The sequence below is a fragment of the Patella vulgata genome, chromosome 6 (assembly GCF_932274485.2).
Source record: "Patella vulgata chromosome 6, xgPatVulg1.2, whole genome shotgun sequence".
Lineage (NCBI taxonomy): Eukaryota > Metazoa > Mollusca > Gastropoda > Patellidae > Patella > Patella vulgata.
In genome coordinates, this window is record NC_065884.2 from 68,969,730 (window position 1) to 68,994,637 (window position 24,908).

The 24,908-nt window shown below is 35.9% G+C and overlaps 2 protein-coding genes across 3 annotated transcripts; one reads left to right on the plus strand and one right to left on the minus strand.

Moving 5' to 3' along the window:
- Nucleotides 1–5,289, minus strand: LOC126824089 (zinc finger protein 83). The gene is made up of 2 exons (XM_050553276.2): nucleotides 5,220–5,289; nucleotides 1–1,021 (listed from the first exon to the last, which is right to left on the minus strand). Exon 2 carries the CDS (start codon nucleotides 1,000–1,002, stop codon nucleotides 31–33), a length of 972 nt encoding a protein of 323 aa, XP_050409233.1. The 5' UTR covers nucleotides 1,003–1,021; nucleotides 5,220–5,289; the 3' UTR covers nucleotides 1–30.
- Nucleotides 5,290–10,461: 5,172 nt separating this feature from the next.
- LOC126824101 (gastrula zinc finger protein XlCGF71.1) lies at nucleotides 10,462–15,116 on the plus strand. Of its 2 annotated transcripts, XM_056102044.1 has the most exons (3): nucleotides 10,462–10,741; nucleotides 11,109–11,221; nucleotides 12,886–15,116. In XM_056102044.1, the coding sequence occupies exon 3, from the start codon at nucleotides 12,913–12,915 to the stop codon at nucleotides 13,693–13,695; it is 783 nt and encodes a 260-aa protein (XP_055958019.1). In that variant the 5' UTR covers nucleotides 10,462–10,741; nucleotides 11,109–11,221; nucleotides 12,886–12,912; the 3' UTR covers nucleotides 13,696–15,116. The 2 variants fall into 2 exon arrangements, with proteins under 2 accessions (XP_055958019.1, XP_055958020.1); XM_056102045.1 differs by lacking the exon at nucleotides 10,462–10,741 and having other exon boundaries at nucleotides 11,033–11,221.
- Nucleotides 15,117–24,908: the final 9,792 nt, after the last annotated feature.

Below are 24,908 nucleotides of genomic sequence, written 5' to 3' on the forward strand. Positions count from 1 at the left end.
TTATTTTGTACCCCAATCACTAAATGCCACTTAAAGATTATTGACACAAGATAAATGTTTTTCTTCAGTTTTGGTTTTAGTATGAATTTTGGAGTGGTGTTGTAGATTACTTCTAGCGGCAAATGTTTTACTACAAACATCGCAAGAAAAGGGTTTTTCCCCCGTATGAATTCTAGTGTGTTCCTGTAGATGACTATTACGGCTAAATAATTTTTTACAAACATCACATTGATATGATTTTTGGCCTGTGTGAATTCTGGTGTGTCGGTTTAGACTACTCCTAGTGGTAAAACATTTATCACAAAGATCACAAGAAAAGGGTTTTTCACCAGTATGAATTTTTGTGTGTTGTAGTAAAAGACTACTAGTGGTAAATGATTTATCACAAACATTGCAAGAAAAGGGTTTTTCACCTGTGTGGGATCTAATGTGTTGCTGTAGATCGCCGTTTGTGGTAAATGATTTTTTACAAACATCACAAGAAAAGGGTTTTTCACCGGTATGAATTCTCATGTGTAACCGTTGGTGACTTCTACGGGTAAATGATTTACTACAAACATCACAAGAAAAGGGTTTTTCGCCAGTATGGATTCTGGTGTGTAGCAGTAGATAACTTCTATGAGTAAATGGTCTCCTACAAAAGTGACAAGAAAAGGGTTTTTCTCTGGTATGAATTCTGATTTGTTCCTGTTGATGATTACTACAAACATCACGAGAAAAGGGTTTTTGTTCAGTAAGAGTTCGGGTGTGTTGTTGTAGATCACTACTAGTGGTAAATGATTTATTACAAGCATCATAAGTAAAGAATTTTTCCCCAGTATGGATCCTGGTGTGTGTATTTAAATGGCTCTTCTGACTAAATGATTTATTACAGACATCACATTTAAATGGCCTCTCTCCGGTATGAATCATAATATGTCTACTTAAACCAGAAGAGTTTCTTAGTGATTTACCACAAATATCACATTTATATTTTTTATTGGAAGTGGAATGCTTTGACATTTTCACCCGAATCTTCTCTCTGAAAAAAAACAACAAAAAAACAAAACCATTAATTAATTTCACTGTTTAATTATTTTTCTCAAAATTAACCATAAACCTTTCAATTTTAAATAGGTGAAATAAAATAAAATGGGGTTTAACGTCCTACTGTTCTGCTACTAACCTGGGCTAATGAAGACGGGCATACGCCATACAGTGTGCTATGAGGGAAATTTTGCCTGGGCAGCGCCGCTAAGGTCTACTCTTATATTGAATTCCAACTGCCAAGGGATCTTTTACGTGCATGCCAATGTGTACACGGGACCTCGGTTTTTCGTCCCATCTGAACGACTAGACAGCTGTCCTTGTCAGGCCCTCCATCCTGCATCACTGACAAGGGGGAAGCACGCCAGAAAATCTGAATGAACTTTCTCAGCCAATGCATCTTACCCACTTAGCCACGTGATACCCCTATTCCAGGTGAGACAAGAGCATTGGTACAGTCCACATTCCTGGGGATCAGAGCATGCATCAAAATAAATAATTGCTGTCGGTATACGGAATAAATATACAAAGTTTGAAAATAATCTATTCAGAATTACAGCCTGTAGACGATAAACAAGACATAAATTGGGTGTGGTTATGTCTGGGGGTTGGACATGGAACAATATAAATATGTACAACCCTATGATGGATCATGCCAGAGGATCCAAATCTGTTAATAATTCCCACCTGTAGATTATTTACAAACAAAGTATTAACAAAAATTGGGTGATTCAAGCGAGATGGATCATTCACCAAGCTCAATAGTTGCCGTCTCTAAGGTACAAGGAATACATATGCCAAAATATATACGAAAAATATTTAAACATCAAATTGAATAAATGAGACTTTGTTTTTTTATTGTACTGATAGGCTAGGCCTAAAATTCAAAAGCTAATATCTCTGTTCAGAGTTGAGCAATTTGACTGAAATTTTAGGCATATTCTATTTACGTTATCTATTTTTTAACTATTATAGTAGCGAGAACTCTTTATCTAATCTAATAATGCCCCTTCAACATAACACAAGTGTCAAGAGAATTGTGATGTTGTATTTATTATTTTTCGTATAGGCCCTAGATGTATTTTTTTAATCTAGATGATGTTTGTGATGGTACTCCATACAAAAACTTTAAAGAGGTCAGGGGAAGGAACCATGATGGTTCACTGAGCAAGGCACTGACTAACTAACCAGGTTTGGGTGTTGACTTAGAGAGAGAGTGAGAGAGAGAAAGAGAGAGAGAGAGAGGTGAATGGGGTTTAACTCCACTCGACACAAACTAGGTCATTTTGGGACTAACATATGGTTTAATTTTATTTCAATAATTCACTTGCGCATAGGGGTCTTTAGCAGTGGGAGGAAACCGGAGGACCCGGAGAAAACCCACAAGGTTGGAGAGAGAGAGAAATGGGGTTTAACGTCCACTCGACACAAACTAGGTCATTTCGGGACTAACATATGGTTTAATTTCATTTCAATAATTTGCTTGCGCATAGGGGTCTTTAGCAGTGGGAGGAAACCGGAGGACCCAGAGAAAACCCACAAGGTTAGACAGGCGACCCTACTCCTTGTCACGTACAACCGGGGATTCGAAACCACGCCAGTCGACTCAATGACAGACTTTATGATACAGCGCGCGCACGCTAACCATTGTACACATATCTTATATTACGGTGTACACGTATCGTATATCGGAATTTTCAAGTGAATTCCAGTGGATAATAATAACTAGAGAGGGGAAACCCATAACATTATTGTGTGTGGGCGTGTATTTTAGGTAATCTGTGGAAAGATCAAATAGTTATTCATTAGACAATGTGACATACGTTATAACTATCATATACATATATTTAAAATGAATTCCGGTAGTCTTTCAAATAAATACACCTACAACACCTTCATCGGGTCTGTGGAGATATTAATATGTATTATGAATTTAAAATAAATTAGTTTTGTGGGAGGATTTAATGCAATATGTCAGTAAATGCAATTGTTTAGGGGGCGAATTCTGATTCTCTCAAAGTGAATTCCGGTGTTTTGAAGTAATTTATTATTAATGCAAAATATTACATAGGAAGGTCTTAAGTACGAATTCCGGTGTTTATATGTTTTCAAAGTGTTTTAAAGTAATTTATTATTGATGTAAAATATTAGTAATTAGGAAGGTATTTTGAATTCTGATATTTTGAAGGTGAATTTCGGTGTTTATATGGTTTTGATGTGAATTTCGGTAATTTTAGGTGTTTATTATTAATGCAAAATATTTGTGAATAGGAATTAGTATAGAGCTCTTGAGCAACTCGTTTGTTGGATATTCAGTGCTTTGAGCAACTCGTTTGTTAGATATTCAGTGCTTTATAAATAGATTATTATTATTATTATTATTGAGGTCTTAAGGGCGAATTCCGATATCTTCAAAGTGATTTCCGGCGAATTCTGGTGTTTGTAAGTGAATTCCAGTGTTTATAAGTGAATTCCAGTGATTAGTCTACCCCACTTTAAATATATATAACTTTGCTCAGAACAATTATATTCATATTTCATTTTTGAAGTATAATTGCAAACGACGATGCTAGATACATTTCCTGTATCTAAATCTTACATAATGCCATGAAACAGGGCTACTTTGAACATTTTTTTTTCATTTATTAATAATTGCCAAGCTATTATATAGTTTTAATTGCTTTTTTTAGCTATAATTCATGGGAAAGATAAAGTTTTATCATAAATTCAGGTTTATTTTGGTTTAGGAATTTAACTTTTCATTTTTTTTAAAAAAATGTGGGTGTTCAATCTTGCCTCGCCAGTGGGGTAACTCTGAACGACACATAAATTTCCATTCAAAAAAATTTAAATACATCAAAATACTTATAGAATTAACATTTAAACAAAATAAGAAAAAGTTTTGGTTTAAAAATATTATTTTTTTCAATTTTCAAGACAAAAAATTTAGGTGTTCAATGTTGCCTCATAAGTGGGGTTACTTTGAACGGTTCATAAAATTGCATTCGATACATTAATGAAAATTTAATAAATCTATCAAAATGCAACAGTAAATTCATTTGTTAGAGATAATCAAATGCAAGAAACATAACAAATGTTGTGAATAAATGTCTTTGGGGAGATGTTGTACATTTTCAAAGTTGCCCCATTTTACTTTAAAAATGTAGCCAAGTCCATAACTCAATATCATCCAAAATCTTCGACATTGAAAACACGAATTTTTTTGCAATTTAAATCAGCATTGGTGTTGTGATCTTACCTAGAAAAGATGGGCTTTTGATATCTAATATTCAACACAAAATAAACATTTTACCATTGGTACACAAATCGTGTACCATAATGCGTTTCAGCGCCATTTGTAACAAGGTGCTCAAAGAATGAGGCTAGACATATTCCACAAGTCATGTCAAACGGTGATATCATATTCTTATTTTGGAGAGCATGCGCAATAAATAATATCGGTGTTGACTGGAATAACCAGACGCTAGAAATTGACTTGCGGTTGAGACTTCTGCCGTATTTCGCCAAACATAACTGATGACAATTCACAGTAAAACGGACACAAATGAATGTGAAACTGTTTATATAAATTCATATTACATTATTATATGTGTTGCGACCCATTTGTGCCAATTTATAGGTCCAAAATATTAGCGATTTAGCTCTTTTAAAAATGGTGTTATTATCAGTATTTTTGTACTTAAATTTTTATTTTTATTCAAAAGCATAAAATACCTGTTTGAAATTAAACAAATATGTTTTATCTACATATATAAATGAAGTGATTATGTTAAATGGTGTATACTTAAAGATTTCTAGTATAAAGTTGACAGGCTATACATTTGACCTAATAAGTTGACATGAATAGACATGCCACAGTTGCATGATGGGATTAACAAGTCATCAAATGCGAATCATTTTTTTTTTTATATCATCTAAGATGTATATTTATTTAAAGTAAGCATTATTTATATGATATGAACAAATAAATAGAGCATAAAATGCCCAACCAATATATTGAAAAATGTTCAAAGTTGCCCCACTACTGCTCAAAGTCAAAGTAGCCCCAGTTGACGCCCGGTGCATCTTTTACGTTACTTGTTTTATTTAAACCATTTGCTGTGTTTCTTCAAACTTAATTAAACATTAAATAATGCTTCTTAATCATATATAATGAATTTTTAATCAGGTACCTTATATCAATTGAATAAAATAGCACATCTCTTGATTGCTGGAATCAGTCGCCATTTTTTTAGTTTTGACCTTGGGTGAGGTTCAAATATGACTTGGATCTTCTCCAACCCGAGTAACTCATATCTATTCCAGTCTTGTCCTAGTTAATTGTATTCAAATTGTAGTATCATTTATTATAGTTTTGATATTATTTATAATAACATTGTATTCAAATTATATTATCAATTATAATAGTATTGCATCAAAGAGATAAATCATATGAGTTCAAATCTAAACTAAATTTCATCCTACCAGATAGGAGTTGGGTTTCTGAATGCAAAGTGATGCACAGTCAGTAGCCTAAATATTTGTTTGGCTGCTATTATCACTGCATATATTTAATTCTGAACACTGTTTGGGTTTCTGAATGCAAAGTAATCCACAGTAAATATTTAATGTTTCATTGGCATTCAGTAATTGAACTGGAATATATATATACAGGTCATAATTTTATGGATTAGAATTACTGATCGGTAAAGTCTGGCAACACAGGGTACAGACAGAAAAGACAAAATGTGTCGAGTGTGCTGAGGGCTGGTACAATCAATCATAAGGATGAAATCCTGACAAGCTGGTGAGACCTCAATATTCTCTTTTTATTTTTTGTTAAAGAAACTATCCAGATTTGAACACAGTCTCAAAAATAAAAGTCTTGAGTACGTATGAAATTTAAGAGCCAAAATATTGAGGAATGGAGTATTTACCTTGTCTCAAGCTATCCGCCCAAAATATTGAGTCATTTGGACGTGTATGTCAAAACTGCTAATCTGGACAGGTAACCTATTTAAGATTTTGTGTCAAGTTTTTTCGTTGGGTGACCTGATAATCGATTCCTGTTCCTTTAGAGGTCTATACAGTGAATGACCCATGTGATGTACTTGATAACGAAAGGTAAATTTTACCTACACATTATTTTTATAAAAGCGTTATCCAGACACCGCATAATACAGCTTGGCACACTGGTCTCCATTTCCAGATGAAGACTGACGGGTTCAAGTTGTTTGAAAACGTATCACAAATATTGAGTTAGTTTCTCGGCCCTTAGGTAGACAATTTTAAGGGATCTTAACACAAAATTAAGCAGTTGTATTCTCCCAAATATTATCAATACCCAGTGTTTATGGTGATGGGAAGAAGGTTCCTGTTAATGTTATCATATATAATTTATACACATTGGTTTAGGTCATTGAATGAAGAAGCCTGTTGATTTTCAACAATTTTTGTTTTCTGTTAATTAAATTTTTTTATAAAAGCTGTAAATGCCAACGTTGTCGTCGTTGTCTTCGTCTATCCCTCGTCGACAACTGGTTTGAGGATGCCTATACTGTATTTATTTATGGTATTCACAATTCCTTGAGGACATCCTAGAGGCTACATTGATTATCCGAGTAACGTTAATTTAATACTGCCAGAGTAATTCTCAAGTCTGACTGATGGTTGGATCCCATAATTCTGAACTCTGTACTGATCGACTTGTACAAGACAAGAAGTAAGGTGATTGACATTGATAGATCGTGGAAGGTAATTATTTAAAGATCAAATAAAACAAGTGGTTGCTATGTAAGATACGCCCACTTTTAGCAAGAGATGGACAGAGAACAAGCTAAGAGGCAGTTGGCATCCAAGGGTTGTTTACAAGGAGATAGGGAATCTGTCTAACCATATGGGTTTTCTCTGGATTCAGAGGCACAGAGATTTTCTTCCATTTCTAAAGACCCCTCCACACCAGTGATTTAAGAGATAAATATAATATGTGTTAGTCCCAAAATGACCTGGTTAAAGATGAGTGAACTTTAAGCCCATACCACACTCTACTAATATTAACACTGACAAATACATTAAAATTATAAAATATGCTATTATCTATGGTATATTACACCAACAAATACTTTAAAACTATAAAAACTGTTTTAAAAAAAGTAATACATATAAACAGAAAGAAAAACAATAAAAATGTTGTTTTATACAAAATATAGGTTATTTTGAGTAAATCTGTGGACCTATAATTTAGTATTCTTTAAGCCCATCGTATTGAATTCAATATTCGGATATGACATAGCAGCCAATAATTAATGGATTATCATTCATTGGTGCTTCATTATGGTGTATGACGCTGTACTTTTTGGAACAGGGGGGTTGGATCATTTTGGATGGCCGAATGGTTAGCACGTACGTGCTGTATCATGAGGCCTGTCATTGAGTTAACTGGCGTGGTTTCGAATCCACGGTTGTATGTGACAAGGAGTAGGGTCGCCTGTCTAACATCGTCGGTTTTCTCCGGGTCCTCCGTTTTCCTCCCACTGCTAAAGACCCCTACGCGCAAGCGAATAATTGAAATAAAATTAAACTAAATGTTAGTCCCGAAATTACCTAGTCTGTGTCGAGTGGACGTTAAACCCCATTTCTCCCTCTTTCTCTCTGTATGTGAGCCTTTGATATGTGTGTAATTAGGTATTGTGTAATGTTTTATGGTTAGTTTTCGCTAGAAAAATTTGAACTCTATAATTAATTATTAGGGCTATTAATATATTTTTTTGATTTTCAGAGAGAAGATCAGGAGAAAAGCTGAAAATGTCAAAGCTTTCTGTCTCCCAAAAAATCTATATAAATGTGATATTTGTGGTAAATCACTAGCAAACTCTTCTGGTTTAAGTAGACACATTATGATTTATATTGGAGAGAGGCCATATAAATGTGATATTTGTAGTAAATCATTTACCTGTAGTAGTCATCTACAGCGACACATCAGAATTCATACTGCAGAAAAACCCTTTTCTTGTGATGTTTGTAGAAAATCTTTTAACATTCGCAAGGGATTTTTGAAATCACACACCAGACCTCACACTGGAGATAAAACCCTTTCCTGTGATATTTGGAGATAAAACCTTTTCCTGTGATATTTGGAGATAAAACCTTTTCCTGTGATATTTGGAGATAAAACCCTTTCCTGTGATATTTGGAGATAAAACCTTTTCCTGTGATATTTGGAGATAAAACCTTTTCTTGTGATATTTGGAGATAAAACCTTTTCTTGTGATATTTGTAGGAAATCATTTACCCTTAGTCGTACTCTACAACAACATAGAAGTACTCATACTGGAGGTCGGGTGTTCGATCCCTGCATTGGCCGAGAAAGTTCATCCAGATTTTCCGGCGTGGTTCTCCCTTGTCAGTGATGCAGGACGGAGGGGCTGACAAGGAAAGCTGTCTAGTCGTTCGGATGGGACGAAAAACCGAGGTCCCGTGTACACATTGGCGTGCACGTAAAAGATCCCTTGGCAGTTGGAATTCGATATAAGAGTAGGCCGTAGTGCCGCTGTCCGGGCAAAATTTCCCTCATAGCACACTGTATGGCGTATGCCCGTCTTCATTAGCCCAAGTTAGGAGCAGAACAGTAGGACGTTAAACTCCATTTCATTTCATTTCATTTCATTTCACTGGAGAAAAACCCTTTTCTTGTGATGTTTGTAAAAAATCATTTACTCGTATTAGTAGTCTTCTACAGGAACACACAAAAACCCATATTGGAGAAAAACCCTTTTCTTGTGATGTTTGTAGTAAATCATTTACCACTAAGGGTAATCTACATGTACACATCAGAACTCATCATAGTAGTAGTCTTGTTTCCTAACATGGATAAGAGAGAGAGAGAAATAGGGTTTAACGTCCACTCGACACAAACTATGTAGGTCATTTCGGGACTAACATATGGTTTAATTTTATTTCAATAATTCGCTTGCGCGTAGGGTTCTTTAGCAGTGGGAGGAAACCGGAGAAAACCCATGAGTTTGGACAGGCGACCCTACTCCTTGTCACGTACAACCGGGGAATTGAAACCACACCAGTTGACTCAATGACAGACTTTATGGTACAGCGCGCATGTGCTAACCATTCAGCCATCCACCCCCCCCCCCCAACAGGGATAAGAATATATATGTATGTATCTACTATCAGATTATAATCTACTATACCATGTATATATCTAGCTACGTCACCTAAACAGGTGGTTTATATATATATAGATTCTGTAAAAGACTTTAACCATTGACCTCCTGGTGGTAAGGCACCCGTATAATGTATATTATTCTGTATGTGTAAATTATTTTCCTGTTAATAAACCTATTATACCCTGTGTGTATCTTGTTGTCCTGATAATAAACCTATTATAACCAATGTACCAGATGTGTATCCTATTGTCCTGGGGCCTGTTTCACGAAATTTTGACTAAGATAAAATCCAAATTTTACTCATTTGATTGAATAATATTAGACTGATTTTAGTGCTTAGCAATCAAAATTGAAATATCTACTAAAATTTGGATTTTATCTTTAGTTAAAGATTTCGTGAAACAGGGTCCTGTATATAGAAGTGCCTGTTCCACTCCAATGATTCTAGTATAATGAACTAATTATGTTGTAGTCTAAAATGTTTTGATATTGTTTTCTTTCTCAAAAGTACATAATTGTGAATGTGCCAGGAAATAACTGATAGATTCAAAGAGCTATAGAAACATACTTTCCAGTGGTGTATAACATGATAACTAGAATGTCGTATTAAGGCCTGTATTTTAGCATTTTTAACCCTTGCCACCCCACACCCTCTCTCTAAATTTTAGTACAGGCTAATTAAACATGCATTATGCAAGAGCAAAATCTGCTTATTACAAGTCTTTCTTTAGGCCTGAAATGTTATCTAAATTATCAATTAGACATTAATAAACTTACCCAAACCATATTAAACTCTCGATGTCATGGCTAGCCTTCGATGTTGGCTGGATGATTCCTATATGCCGCTAACGGCCATTGACAATTAAATCAAGAAAAGCGGATAATCGAGACTTGCTGTTTATATTAATGATTTTAGTAATGATGACCGAGACTATGCCAAAATTTCACGAGCTTCTTTCTCGGCTCATGGTGGATCAACTAGACAAAGACTGTAAGTTGGTTTTGATAAACTGCCGTGACGATTATCAAGTGTAATTTATCTTCTGCTTCATTCTTGTCAGATAAATTAGAAATTCCATTTCACCTTCGTATTGATGCGTTGAATTATGGAATATAATCTACCCTCGCAGATACATGTTGAAACCTGAAGTCCAGATATGAGTTACTCGGGTTGGAGAAGGTTCAAGTCACATTTAAAACTCAACCAATGTTAAAAAATGGCGGCCAACTGATCGAGCAGTCCAGAGACATTTGATATCTTAATGTATCTTACCGGTATTTGATTAGCATTATTATAGATGATTAAGATACATTATTTATGTTGAATTAAATAAGATAAGATAAGATAAGATTTTATTGCATCGAAACATCCATTTAGGACAGCATACAATATAAACGATGTACATAAAAATTATAACGATATGACAATTATTACACAAGACACACAATATTGCATCAGAACCTCCCTTGAGGACAACATACAATATAGGAAATATGAAGAAACATAATATCCTTTATTGACACTAAAAGCAAAGGTGAGATATTCAGAATAACACAAATTCATGGATTTACTATCATATCACTGCTTAATCTTTCATTTTTGGTGTTGGGGGGGTGGGGGGTGGATGGCTGAATGAGTGAATGGTATAGCTTGTGCGCACTGTATCATAAAGTCTCATTGAGTTAACTGGCGTGGTTTCGATTCCCTGGTTGTACCGTGACAAGGAGTAGGAGTATTATAATATTTATATGATAGACATTATCAATAAAGATATTCATAATAACACAACTTCATGGATTTACTACTTCCTTCAATTTGTAATTGTAAGTTCTATGAATGATGGATGGTCATTATAATTTTTATATAATAGACATTATCAATTAATATTTTACTTTAATCAGGTTCAGTATTGGTCCTGTAGTACGTAGTGATGTAAAGGATGAAACTGGTGTTTACAAGATTACAACTCAATAGATTTCAAGTGACTTTATAGCTGGATTTCTTACCGTTGAAGGTAGAGTAAGTTTAGGCCTAAGATATTGAACATATTTCATCAAAATAAACCTGAAAGGTAGCAATTTTGAACTCAGTCTATTGACGTTTTGAACTCAGTCTAGTGACGCTTCAGATGCGGTTTCGGACTGTTGAAAATTTGTGTGATATATTAGTAAGAGCTGTTTTACGTGAGGCTGATACATGTAGTTGTCTTAAAATTGTTTTATTTAATTGATGGGCAATTGTTGAGACCGCTAATAAAAGATTAACACTGCTTGTTCTATTTTGTTTTGTTTCATACATGTAGGTGAGATACATTATGTAAGATTTAGATAAAGAACTAGCCATTCTTGCTATAATAGTTAAAAAATATACCTGCCTTCATTAGCCCAATTGGAGCAGAACAGTAGGAATTTAAACCACATTTGATATCATTTAAAAAAAAAGATAATGGAAAATGAATATGTTGAAAAATATCAATAAATTATTTTTTCATTATTTGTATTTTTGACAGATGTGTGCATTGGTTGTTTATTATCCTAACCATGGTGCTGGTTATTCGAGGCTTAGTCTCACTTCTCCATTTCTAAATGAAATCATTAAATGGCTGAACTGTTCTAATTTCCTAAAAAAACAGAGTCATCCGATTGCATCGAGAGTTGATTGTGGTCTTGGCATGTTATTAAATCTGATTTATAATTTACATAACTTTAAGACCTAAGGAGAAACGTGCATTACATGTAACAGTAGGCAGATTTAGCTCTTGAATAATGCCTCATTAATACAATCATTCATCCAAGTTGTAAACATAAACTATAACTTGACAAACATGATGGATTATCTGGATTAAAGTTAATAATTGTTAGCTGTAACAGAGACTATAGACTATTGTACTTTATGAGATAATCCATTTATTAACATTACAAAAATCAGTGCCCCATTAAGTTAAAGGATGACTGTCATTAAATACAACCTTTTATACACCCATATTAAATTGTGATCATATCCTGTTAGTTAAGGCCAGGATAAACAAATGAATAATTTGATACAATATTTAATTTATAATGGACTGTATATAAACATGAAGTTTATTGGCAGATAACCCGGATGATAAAAGGACATAATCTTTTAGAGATATTTAGTAACTGGATAGCACAATAAACTATAACACATACTTGCTTGAAAACGTTGAGAGAATACTCTTTGAAACGTCGCCTAAATATATATTTAATTTATAATGGACTGTATATAAAAATGAAATTTATGATAAAAGTATCTAACAATAAAAGATATGAGCAACTGACTCATGGTGAATAAAACTATTCAACCTAAAATATAGAATGGTTTATGGTTAGTTTTTGAGTGATAAAACTTTTGAACTGTGTAAGTAATTATTAAACCTTTTGGTCCTGAGCGGCCAAAAGAATGGCCCGGATGCCCCTTGGCTGGAATACCGAGCAGCCAGGGTAATAATCAGTAGTGAACAGATACCCATGGCGGCCAGTATACTGGCTGCTCAGTATTCTGTGTTTTGGGACACTCTGGTCCTAGGGTTATAAATATTATATAAAAAAAAGGTCCATTTTTACCCTAGGAGGCTAGTACATGTATATAGGCTTAATATTGTTCAGGGCGTCGGTGTCCAAAGGGTTAAGCCAATTTTTTTTTTTTTTTTTTTTTCAGAGAGAAGAATTAAGAGAAAAAGTGAAAATGTCAAAGCATTCTGTCTCCGTTAAAATCTATAAGTGTGATATTTGTGGTAAATCACTAGCAAACTCTTCTGGTTTAAGTAGACACATTATGATTCATACTGGAGAGAGGCCATATAAATGTGATGTCTGTAGTAAATCATTCAGACAAAAGGGTGATTTGAAAACACACACTAGAACCCACATTGAGACAAAACCCTTTACTTGTGATGTTTGCAGTAAATCTTTTACAACTAGTAGCGGTCTACAAGCACACACCAGAATTCATACCGGTGAAAAACTCTTTTCTTGTGATGTTTGTAGAAAATCGTTTACCACTAGAGGTGATCTAAAGCGACACACCAGAATTCATACTGGTGAAAAACCCCTTTCTTGTGATGTTTGTAGAAAATCCTTTATAAAAATTGGTTCTCTACAGTGCCACCAGAGAACCCACACTGGCGAAAAACCCTTTTCTTGTGATGTTTGTAGTAAATCTTTTACAGATATAAGTAATCTACATGTACACACTAGAATACATACTGGCGAAAAACCCTTTTCTTGTGATGTTTGTAGAAAATCCTTTAGGACTAGTAGCAGTCTACATTTACACATAAGAACCCATGCTGGCGACAAGCCCTTTACTTGTGATGTTTGTAGAAAATCCTTTAGACAAAGTAGTCATCTACGACGACACACCATAACTCATACTGAACAAAAACCCTTTACTTGTGATGTTTGTAGTAAATCATTTAATTGTGGTAGTAATCTACGTAAACATAAAAAGATTCATACTAGAGAATAAAGTACTGGTGAAAAGTCTTTTACATCTTGCGGTCATCTACCACAACACAATAAATCGATTATCAACTAAAAAAAAATGAAATGGAGTTTAACGTCTTACTTTTTCTGCTACGAACTGTCCTAATGAAGACGGGCACACGCCATACAGTGTGCTATGAGGGAAATTTTGCCCAGACAGCGGCACTACGGTCTACTTGTATATCGAATACCAACTGTCAATGTGTATACGGGACCTTGGTTTTTCATCCCATCCAAACGACTAGACAGCTGTCCTTGTTAGTCAGGCCCTCCGTCCTGCATCACAGACAAGGCGGAACCACGCCGGAAAATCTGGATGAACTTTCTCGGCCAGCCAGCGTCTTACCCACTCAGCCACCGTTACCCCCACCTTCAAAAATATTCAACACAAAATCTCATACTAACCAATATAAAAGGAAAATCATTTGGGGAGACATGTCGGGAGAAGGGAACAGACTGGGGAGAAGGCGACAGGCTAGGGAGAAGGTGACAGACTGGGGAGAAGGCGACAGACTAGGGAGATGGTGGACAGACTAGGGAGAAGGCGGACAGACTAGGAAGAAGGTGACAGACTAGGGAAAAGGGACTAGGGAGAAGGTGACAGACTAGGAAGAAGGTGACAGACTAGGGAGAAGGGACTAGGGAGAAGGTGACAGACTAGGAAGAAGGCGACAGACTAGGGACAAGGGGACAGACTGGGAGAAGGGGACAGGCTAGGGAGAAGGGGGCAGACTAGGGAGAAGGTGACAGACTAGGGAGAAGGCGACAGACTAGGGAGAAGGGGACAGACTAGGGAGAAGGTGACAGACTAGGAAGAAGGCGACAGACTAGGGAGAAGGGGACAGACTGAGAGAAGGCAACAGGCTAGGGAGATGGTGGACAGACTAGGAAGAAGGCGACAGACTAGGGAGAAGGGGACAGACTGGGAGAAGGCAACAGGCTAGGGAGAAGGGGGCAGACTAGGGAGAAGGTGACAGACTAGGGAGAAGGCGACAGACTAGGGAGATGGTGGACAGACTAGGGAGAAGGCGGACAGACTAGGAAGAAGGTGACAGACTAGGGAGAAGGGACTAGGGAGAAGGTGACAGACTGGGAAGAAGGTGACAGACTAGGGAGAAGGGACTAGGGAGAAGGTGACAGACTAGGAAGAAGGCGACAGACTAGGGAGAAGGGGACAGACTGGAGAGAAGGTGACAGACTAGGGAGAAGGTGACAGACTAGGGAGAAGGCGGACAGACTGGGGAGAAGGCGGACAGACTGTGGAGAAGATGGACAGACTGGGGAGAAGGTGACAGACTGGGGAGAAGGTGACAGGCTAGAGATGTAGCACAAAATAGATAAATATATATATTGTATAATTATAGATTTCACAGTTTATATAGAATATAAATATGATTAAAGAAATATCAGTGATTGTCAGTTATTTTTTTATGATTAAAAATACATTATGCAAGAGCTAAATCTGTCTATTGCATGTCTTTCTTTAGGCCTGAAATGTTATCTATAGTGAGAACTGCCAACTCGTTATCGAATCTCCCATAATGTATCTTTAATGAGTGTTTTGTATTTACAGCTTAAAGTAATGACTAGACCTGCGATATAGCTATGACGAGTTTCATCGGCGCCTACTATTGAAACTAGTCAACAGTAATACAGAAGTATTAGTTAAATTTATAGATTCGTTACCCAGAAAGGGTTATTTAAACCCTGTCTACATTACAACTTGTAAGCATGCCAGGCATGGCGCCAGGCACAGCACAGTTAATTTTTGGGTGGTGTAAATGGGTCAAATATAATCGTGTCGTACTAAGTCCCGTGCCAATTTGGCTCTCTGAAGTGAGGTGGCTGTAAACGGTTCCCAGTACGGATTACTGCGCATCAGCCAAATGAGCCTTGACCTTTTTTCCTGCGAGCTTTATCAGTTCTGTCAAAATCGCTGCCCTAACTAAATTAACCACCACAATTGTTTTCATCCGGATAATTTGCATAGGGACGGGGTGTCGGTCTTTGGTTGGACCAGGAACTGGTCACAAAGCGCTAATCATCTTGTTCTTGGGGTGATGCTCAAAAAGGCCTAAGACTCTGTCAATATGAAAAGTCCGATCAGCATGAAAAATGGCATGCTTCTTTTACGAAAAATTCTGCATCAATTTGATGAATTAGATTTTATGGTACTTTTTAGCCTTTGACCTTTAATAAAACCATTGTTAACAAGCCAACAGTCAAGTTGGTGTCCCAAAAGAAATAGATGACTATTAATTAATTCATTACACATATTTTATCTTTTTATGAAGCTCTGACCAGAAAATGCTCATGATTGAACTTTTTTAAGTTTTGATTTAGTGAAATGATATATGAGGTCTTGCCACTGTCACTTTATTAGGCCAAAAGATAGTATCACAAGGACTTGACCAATAAAATTGCTTATCTCGGCTTAGCATAAGTTGAAAACGCCCATCTTTGAGGTCCATGAAAGGATTTACCTAACAAACACCTACACATAGTAAGTTTCTTATTTCTAACTCGAGTAGAAGCAGGGTTATCGTGTCCTAAAACACATAGCAGACATAATTATTTTAATAGTCGCCTAAACGATGGGGGCAGTACAGATGGACACTTGAAATTTGAAACAGCTGTAATATTATTCTTTATGGGAGTACGGGAGAGGTAAGGGTTGCTAGTTGACCTATTTATGGGGAAGGAACAAACAATAATGACCCCTAAATTTTAGATACGAGTTACTCGGGTTGGAGAGGGTCAGCACCATATTTTAACCTTTCTGAATGCTTATAAAATGGCGGCAATCGGATTCAAGCAGAGAGGACATTTTATTAATTTGATGTACATAGCAATATAGAACTTCCTTATAGATGATTAAAATCTGTAAGTTATTGCAATAGGATCGCCTGCTTTCCAACCTTGTGGGTTTTCTCCTGGTCCTCCAGTTTCTCCAACAACTAAAGACAGCTACGCGTACAAGCGACTTATTGAAATAAATATGAACCATATGTTAGTCCAGAAATGGCCTATAGTCTCTCTTTGTTAGGTCTTTTGATACAATATTATTATTGTGTATTTGGGGGTATAACACAATGGTGGTAGAACAAACAAGTTAATACACAAAATCATCTCCATTAATTGTATTCTGAGAACCACACAAAGACATAAGTTATTTACAGCAAAATCACAATCACATCTTATTCGAGCGCTTCAAAGACACAGCAAGAAAAACAAAAACTCCTGACTCGAGAGTTATCTTTCCTCAACCTCGATTTCGTATTAATAAGGCCATACCACTTTAATAGGCCAACACATAATAAAATGTATGTGAATACATAACATCCCCGCCGGCAAAAAAAACCAAAATAATTTTGTTTAAAATCCGATGATAAAAGATTTGTGTTGAGACTATTAGTATCTTGAAACATAATCAGGAGTACTATACATAACAAAATTGACAAAAGAAAGACCGATAAATGTAAACAGTTCAAACAAAATACAAAGAGGATAATAAAAGTGGACAATATTGGCAACAATGCCCTGAAAAATATCCTTCATAGCAAGGACATTAAAATATATACATGTATATTCTTTAACACCTGAGTTACATATTGTGTGGGAAAACAACAAGAACATGGACATATGAAGTTAGGTATAATGAGATAAATGGATGAATAAGATAACATGCCATGTAAGACATTAAACATTACTACATGTATTGCAATAATAACATTTACAAAAATTAAATAAAATAGACTGAAAGCATATCCAACTGGGATATAAGTAATACTGTCTTACATGCACAGTATATATATATATATATATGCCTACATGTATAGGTAACTATAGAAAATAATCCTAGGAAGATAGGTTGCTAGACAACATGTGAGCGTATATAAAAAAAAAATTAGACATATAAAAATATAACATAACACTGCATAAAAAAAGTCGAGCATATGATATACATACAGAAGTAAAACAATATGAGTAAATATACACATGTTTATCACTAAATGAATGGTGGTGGTTTCATTTGAATTGATAATTTGGCACGATGGTCTAACTTAGAGCCGGAGACCCAAAAAGCCTGATCTGCTGGTTCACCACGAATTTGAACAAGATATTCTGGTTTCGCCCCTTTAAGGCGTTGACCTAACACACGTTGGATTTTATGAAAACCACCATCAGAGTCACTATTATGCGAAATACTACTACAGTCCACTGCTGCATCACGAAATCTAATAGGTTTACGTCTGGAACGCACACTTCTACGAACACCACTTTGGGAGGGTTGAATGTCTTTTATTGGAACAGGGATTCGTGATCTACACATAGTGGGACTTGAAGAGTCACGTTGAATATTATGAGAGTCTTTACAAGGTGTAGGTAACCCATCTGTAGTAATGGGCTGACTTAAAGTTTGGTTAGGCTGTAAAATACTCTCACTGGGTAAATCAGAGTCTGACTGCTCTGGTACAGTCTGATTAATGTTTGTGATAACACTCCCAGGAAAATAAGAAGAAGGGTTAGGTGACCTGATATTAGCCAATTTAAGACGATCACAATGGACATTATGAATAAGTTTAGAAGAAGTTGGATCTTTAAGATCGACTATATGGTCACTACAAATAGTATAAATAACATAAGGGCCTGAATATTTATTTTGTAATTTCTGACCAGGACCTTTTGGAGAGACATTTAAATAAACATAATCACCATAACAATGTTTAAAGGGTTAATTTTAGCATTAACTCTATCACACATTCTAGCATGTGCTTTAATAGCATTATTTTCAACTTGCTGGCGAATGAAGTTGAGTTTCTTAGATTGATTATTTATAAATGTCTTAATATCACTTGGTATAGTTTCTCGAGAACTATCTGAAAAATTAGCTAAAGGAAATTTTGGACGCATGGAATAAATGATTTCAAAAGGTGAAAACCCCAAAGATGAGTTAACACAATTATTCATGGAAAAAACAACTGCAGGTAACATATCAATCCAGGAACAAGGACTTTTTGACACATAAGGAGTTAACCGCTCAGCCAAAGTTCTGTGTAAGCGTTCACAAGCTCCTAAACAGTGATGCATAAAGCTAGGAGTAAATTGTTGAGGTATTGACAAAAGTTTACAAACTTCAGATGTACATTTAGAAATAAATTCTCTACCTTTATCACTTATTAACGTATGGCAAACACCATAGTTAGAAAATAAATTAAAGAGTGCTGAACTAACAGTTATGGAATCAGTATTAGCAATTGGATAACAAACTAAAAACTTACTGAACATATCAACAGCGGTGAATACATAACAATCTCTTTTAGGGGTTTTAGGTAAAGGCCCATAAAGATCTACTTCCCAAACTTCAAATGGAGCATGTGGTGTAGGATATGCAACAATGGCTGTTTTGGTATGTGCTTTAGTTAACTTTCTACTTTGACAAGCATGACAAGACTTAACATAGTCAGAGACAAGGGTGCTCATTTTAGGAAAATAATAAGACTCTTTAATGCGGTCAACAGTATCCTGTATCCCCCCATGACCACCTAAAGGAGAATCATGGTATAAAAGTAAAAGTTCTTGAACTAAGACATAAGGCACAACAAGTTGATAACAATTTAAAGTTTTGGAACGTTTAGATATTGCAGTTCTAGAATGAAATATAATCTTTGGCTTCAACAATTAATCGTCTAGATTGAGACTGAGAATCAGGCAAAACATTTTTAACAAGATAATTTATAATATGCTTTAAAAATGGATCACTATATTGTAATTCAGCCATAGCTGAAAGACTAAAATTAAAATGTTTCATTAACAATATACTCTCAACTGATATAGAATCAATAGGTGCGGTATCAGTTGAGCTGACAGGTATATAATCACTAAAGTTTATATCACAACAGTCGGTAGTGGACGGCATGAAATGAGTTAGATTATCACTAGTTTCACAAGTGTCTGAAGGAATACATGAATTATGTACTGCAGCACATTGTTCATAATTGGAAGGCACATTATTAACTAAAAATTCATCAATATCACAATCTTCTGTGTCAGCATCATATAATGGGTCTTGATCAGTATAATCCACAAAAACACGATTACATTCAGCATTTGAATCCGCACAAAACAAATTTCGAAAATCTACACCACCGGGCAAAGTTATTTTAGGAACAGCTTCTGGAATATATGGAAAATAAGGGTCATCTTCAGATGGATTGACATGATCGGAATGTTTAACAGTTTTATCGAAACAACGGGACAAAGCATCAGGAACAGTCATCTGTGCTGCTGGTTTATATTTAATATCAAAGTTAAATTGCTGAAGAATGGTTAACCACCGATCATAGATGGCACCACGAAGAGATTTTTGAAATAATGGCTGTGATGCTTGATGATCACATTCTACTGTGAAATGACGACCACGTAAATAGGGAGCACAATCCAAAATGCTTGAGGTCATGCCCAAAAGTTCCAGTTTAGTAGGACCATATGATTGCTGCCATTTCGAAAGGCTTTTCGAGCCAAATTTAATAACTCGTGTTCGTTGTTTGTCATCTAACTTGTCCTTAAAGTCTGACTCTGGATGGATTTGATATAGCATATAACCGATACCAAGACTGGAAGTGTCGACACTTAAATAAAATGGTAGGTCATAGCGAGGAAAAGCTAATACTTTGGAATTTAACAATGTCTCTTTTAATTTATCAATCGCTGATTGATGCGATTCGTCCCAATTATAAGACACATTTTTCTTTAATAAACTGTGCAAAGGAGTAGCAAGAGCACTATAATTGGGAATGAATTTCCTAAACCAATTTAACATTCTGAGAAATCTGCGCAACTCTTTGGGAGTTTTAGGAGTAGGATAATCTTGAATAATCTTCACATGATCGTTGGGTGGGCTTATGCCGGCAGCAGATATTTCATGTCCCAAATATTTACACTTTTGTTGAGCAAAAGCACATTTTTTCGGGTTAAGTCTTAAGCCAGCTGTACGTAATCGATCAAAAACAGCTTTTATATCCTTGATATGTTGATCGAATGTTGAGCTATAAATAAGGATATCATCAAGGTAGCATAACACAGAATTAAATGTCAAACCGTGTAAAATTTTGTCCATCATAAGCTGAAAAGAATTTGGTGAGGTTTTGAGGCCCATAGGAAGACGTAAAAATTTATACGTTCCAAAGCAAGTTGAAAATGCTGTATAATTAGTGGACTCTTCAGACAATGGCATTTGAAAAAATCCACTACTTAGGTCTAAGGTTGCAGCGATACCCCGGGGATGCCGCATTATCGCGATTATTTTTTTTCAAGTGATATCGTATCGGCCAAAGTTGAATAATCGCAATCCCCGGTATTTTAGGATTTTTTTGGGCGGAGGTCGGTGCAATAAATCCAAAGTTCATTTTCACCGGTGCGGGGGCCGGATCGAATTCGAAATAATAGTTTAATTACTACTTGTAAAATTATACAATAAAAATCGGTGAGAGAAAGTTCCCGAAACACATTTTGTAAACAAAGCCGCACGCGACATCGGTGTACCGTAGCAACGGTGCGGCGAATCCCCGGTTAACAAGACTGAAAATATTATGTTTATTTCAATGTTAAGTTAGTACTGTACGTCTGGTTGTTTAACCCGCCAAAACAAAGCAACCAAGTAACTCGACTTAGTCATCCAGCCGCTTTTTTCAAGTTATGAATCCGCACTCAGGTTCATCGATATGATTTTTTAAAACATACTTTGGGTGGTTTTTAATATTTTAGAAGTAATTAGAACATATATTTAAAACCATACGACTAAACTTTAATTAATGAGATATTTACAAACTAATAAATTTGTATATTTTTTATTGTTGAAAAACATACACTAACACAGCGGTTATACCATATTCAAGACTGGTCAATCGAGTCGGTGGTTTTTCCATTTCTCGTCTTTTACTCGGTCACAGTGCGTCGGCTGCTACAGAATAGAATTTAAACTGTAATTAATGATTAAAATGTCGAACGTCCAAAAAACACCTACCGATGCTATTATAAAAATAGGCCTACAACAAGTGACTGCTTATAATGATCTTGATCAAGTTGATGTCGTTGATTTGTCGGCAAAGGCAAACACATCGTCTGTTGTGTGGAATTATTTTGGGATAAAGCCAAACGATGTTGGTGGTGAGAAAAATATCATGATAAAGAGAATTATCGTGATAAAATTGATAATCGTAGACTTTTATTTATCGCGATAATTCCAAAAGCAGTTATCATGATTAATGGCGATATCAGAATTTGATATCGTTGCAACCTTACTTAGGTCAATAGATGTTATATAATTACTAAATTAGGTGTTGTAGTAGTAAATGATTCTGTTAGCTCTTGCAAATCTGGGATAGTATAGTTGAAATCTTGTGTCTGAGAGTTGAGGTAACGAAAGTCAACACAAAAACGATATTGTGATAAACTAGCTTCTTTTGAACCAATAGGGTATTCAGATTTATCAACATTTCGCTTCGAAACCAATACTATAGGACTGGTTATAGGTAGATGATCGGTATTACTAACTTGACATATAATACCCTGCTTGACAAGCTCAGCTAATTGATGGCGTAATACTTCCTTCTTATCAGGTGGTAAGCGATAAGGTCGCTGATGTTTAGGTTTTGCATCAGGGTTCAAATGGATCTGATGTTCAACAATTGAGGTAAGTCCTAAATCAGAATTTTCTGAAGTAATGAAAATATCTTGATATGAGTACAAACAATCCATCAAGACAGGTAATTCAGCAGGGCTGACTGTGGTATTGGAAAAGTTGAGACTGTCAAAAAAATTGGGATGTGAATCATTAATATTATTAACAAAAGGTGGTGTGTTATTTGTTGATTCATGAACATGAGGTGAAGCAGTATCAGTACTAGAAAGAATAGGTGTGACTTTGGAGGAGTCATCGAATATGTTAAAGTCAGCTAATGCACATCCTTTAAAAAGGGTTATGGGGTGACTGGTTAAGTTGAGTACTTTGAGAGGAACTGTTCGATTTGACGACACTAGGCACACACTTCGAGATCCTAAAACATTCTTTCGGGACAATTGCTGATGAGGAGTACACATGCCTTGAATACCATACGACAAATGTTGTGGCACTTTGCCCCAAATAACAGTTTCTGTATTGCTTGGTAAAACAAGAGTTTTGGCACATTTCACTTTATATGAGTTGGATTGACTTGAAAGAGCACCAAAATCTAATTTAATTCTAGCCGAAACCATAAATGTAGTACCTAATATGATTGGTTGTGACAAAGTTTCTAACACATAAAATAAAATGTTTCTGTGAAAACCACAGTTTGATGAAAATGTTAAATAAGTACTGCCAAGTACTTTTACCTGTTGATCATTGGCTAATGTAAGTTGATGAGTATCGGTTGTAGTAAGTTGATGAGTATCGGTTGTAGTAAGTGTAGATTTACTGGTAACTGGTAACTTGGTGAATAGATGAGAAGAAATAATATTGACAGAACAGCCCGAGTCCAACAATCCAGCTATGGTCACTGGGAGGCCTAGAGTTTTAAATTTCAGTGGTAGATATTTAAAATGGTTTACTTGGGGAGCACTGGAGCTTGAAGCTGTAGATTGGCAGAGCTCAAGGGGTTGTGCTCTAGAGCCCTTGAGCGGAACAAGTTTCCCGGCTGCTTTTGAAGTTTACAACAATTAGCGGAATGACCGAATTGTTGACACGTAGAACAGCGAAGATCCGGGCGGATTGATCCATTATGTGTCCAGTTACAGTTGTGGGCAAAATGGCCAACACCATGACAAGTATAACAAACTTTAGATGATGGTGGGTAAGTATTGGTTGGTTGCTGTACATTGGTATAATGCGTTGGGTGTTGGATTTGGTGAGGGCCTTGAAATGGCTGAGAACGTTGTATGAGATTTGTCAAATCATTAATTTGTTGTTGTAAAAACTGATAACTGTTACCGGTACTGGTGGGAGGTGGCTGAGAAAAATCAGGAATTGGTATGTGAGGCGGTATGACGTTTGGTTGAATATGGCCTGGTGGCAGCTGAGAATTGGCAAAACTGTCCCGGTAGCCATAGGCTTCACCCATCTTAGCAGCATTGTAGGCATGTTCAAGTGTTGTAGGTGTTCCGGCTCTTACAAAAAAAGCTAATTTAGGAGGTAAGCCCGATATAAACTTTGACATAAGTTCTTGATCATTCTTGTGTAAATTGGCTGACTTCTCAATCAAAAAACTTTGGTATTGATCTATTGACTGGTTGGCTAGTAAATAAAAAGGCTGGTGGAAAACTATGGAATCGGCAAAATTGACCTGGGCTGTATATTTGGAAGTAAACACCTTCTCAAAGGACTGCCAAGAAAGTTTAAAAGCAGGAGGTAAATGTAAATACCAAATACGGGCTGGACCTCTCAGCTGTAAATGGAAAGCAGCAAGTTTCTGTCGATCTGTGAGTCCTTGAAGTAAACAAAACGAGTCAAACTCTTCTAAAAAATATGTTGGGTTTTCTTCACCGGAAAAGGTTGAAACCATACTGATGCCATGAAGTTTTGTTGGTAAGCTAGAGGGAATTGGTACTTGGTTATCAATGTGTTGAGTTGAGCGAACAGGAGTCAGTAATGGTGGCCCAGTTGTCAGCGGAGATGGTACTGGTGAAGTTGGATACATGGCAGGTGTCTGTTCAAAATCATTAATATACGAATAGTGGTACATCGTTGTGGTCGACATATTTACACAGGTAGGGAAACAAGCAAACGATAGGCAGGTACTCAACAATGTTATAAACAGGATGACTTGATTGTTGGCCTTGAAAGGTAGGAAATGGCAACACCAAAAAACACGTGGTTTCATTGAGAAATTTATCATTCAACAGCAGTCAGCAACAAGTTTTAGCATCTCCACCATATTGTGTATTTGGGGGTATAACACAATGGTGGTAGAACAAACAAGTTAATACACAAAATCATCTCCATTAATTGTATTCTGAGAACCACACAAAGACATAAGTTATTTACAGCAAAATCACAATCACATCTTATTCGAGCGCTTCAACGACACAGCAAGAAAAACAAAAACTCCTGACTCGAGAGTTATCTTTCCTCAACCTCGATTTCGTATTAATAAGGCCATACTACTTTAATAGGCCAACACATAATATTATTGTAATTTTGATACAAGGAAGTTGGTG

Coding starts and splice junctions, on each gene's coding strand:
- LOC126824089 (XM_050553276.2), bottom strand. CDS start 1,002: ATGTCAAAGCATTCCACTTCCAATAAAAAATATAAATGTGATATTTGT.
- LOC126824101 (XM_056102044.1), top strand. CDS start 12,913: ATGTCAAAGCATTCTGTCTCCGTTAAAATCTATAAGTGTGATATTTGT.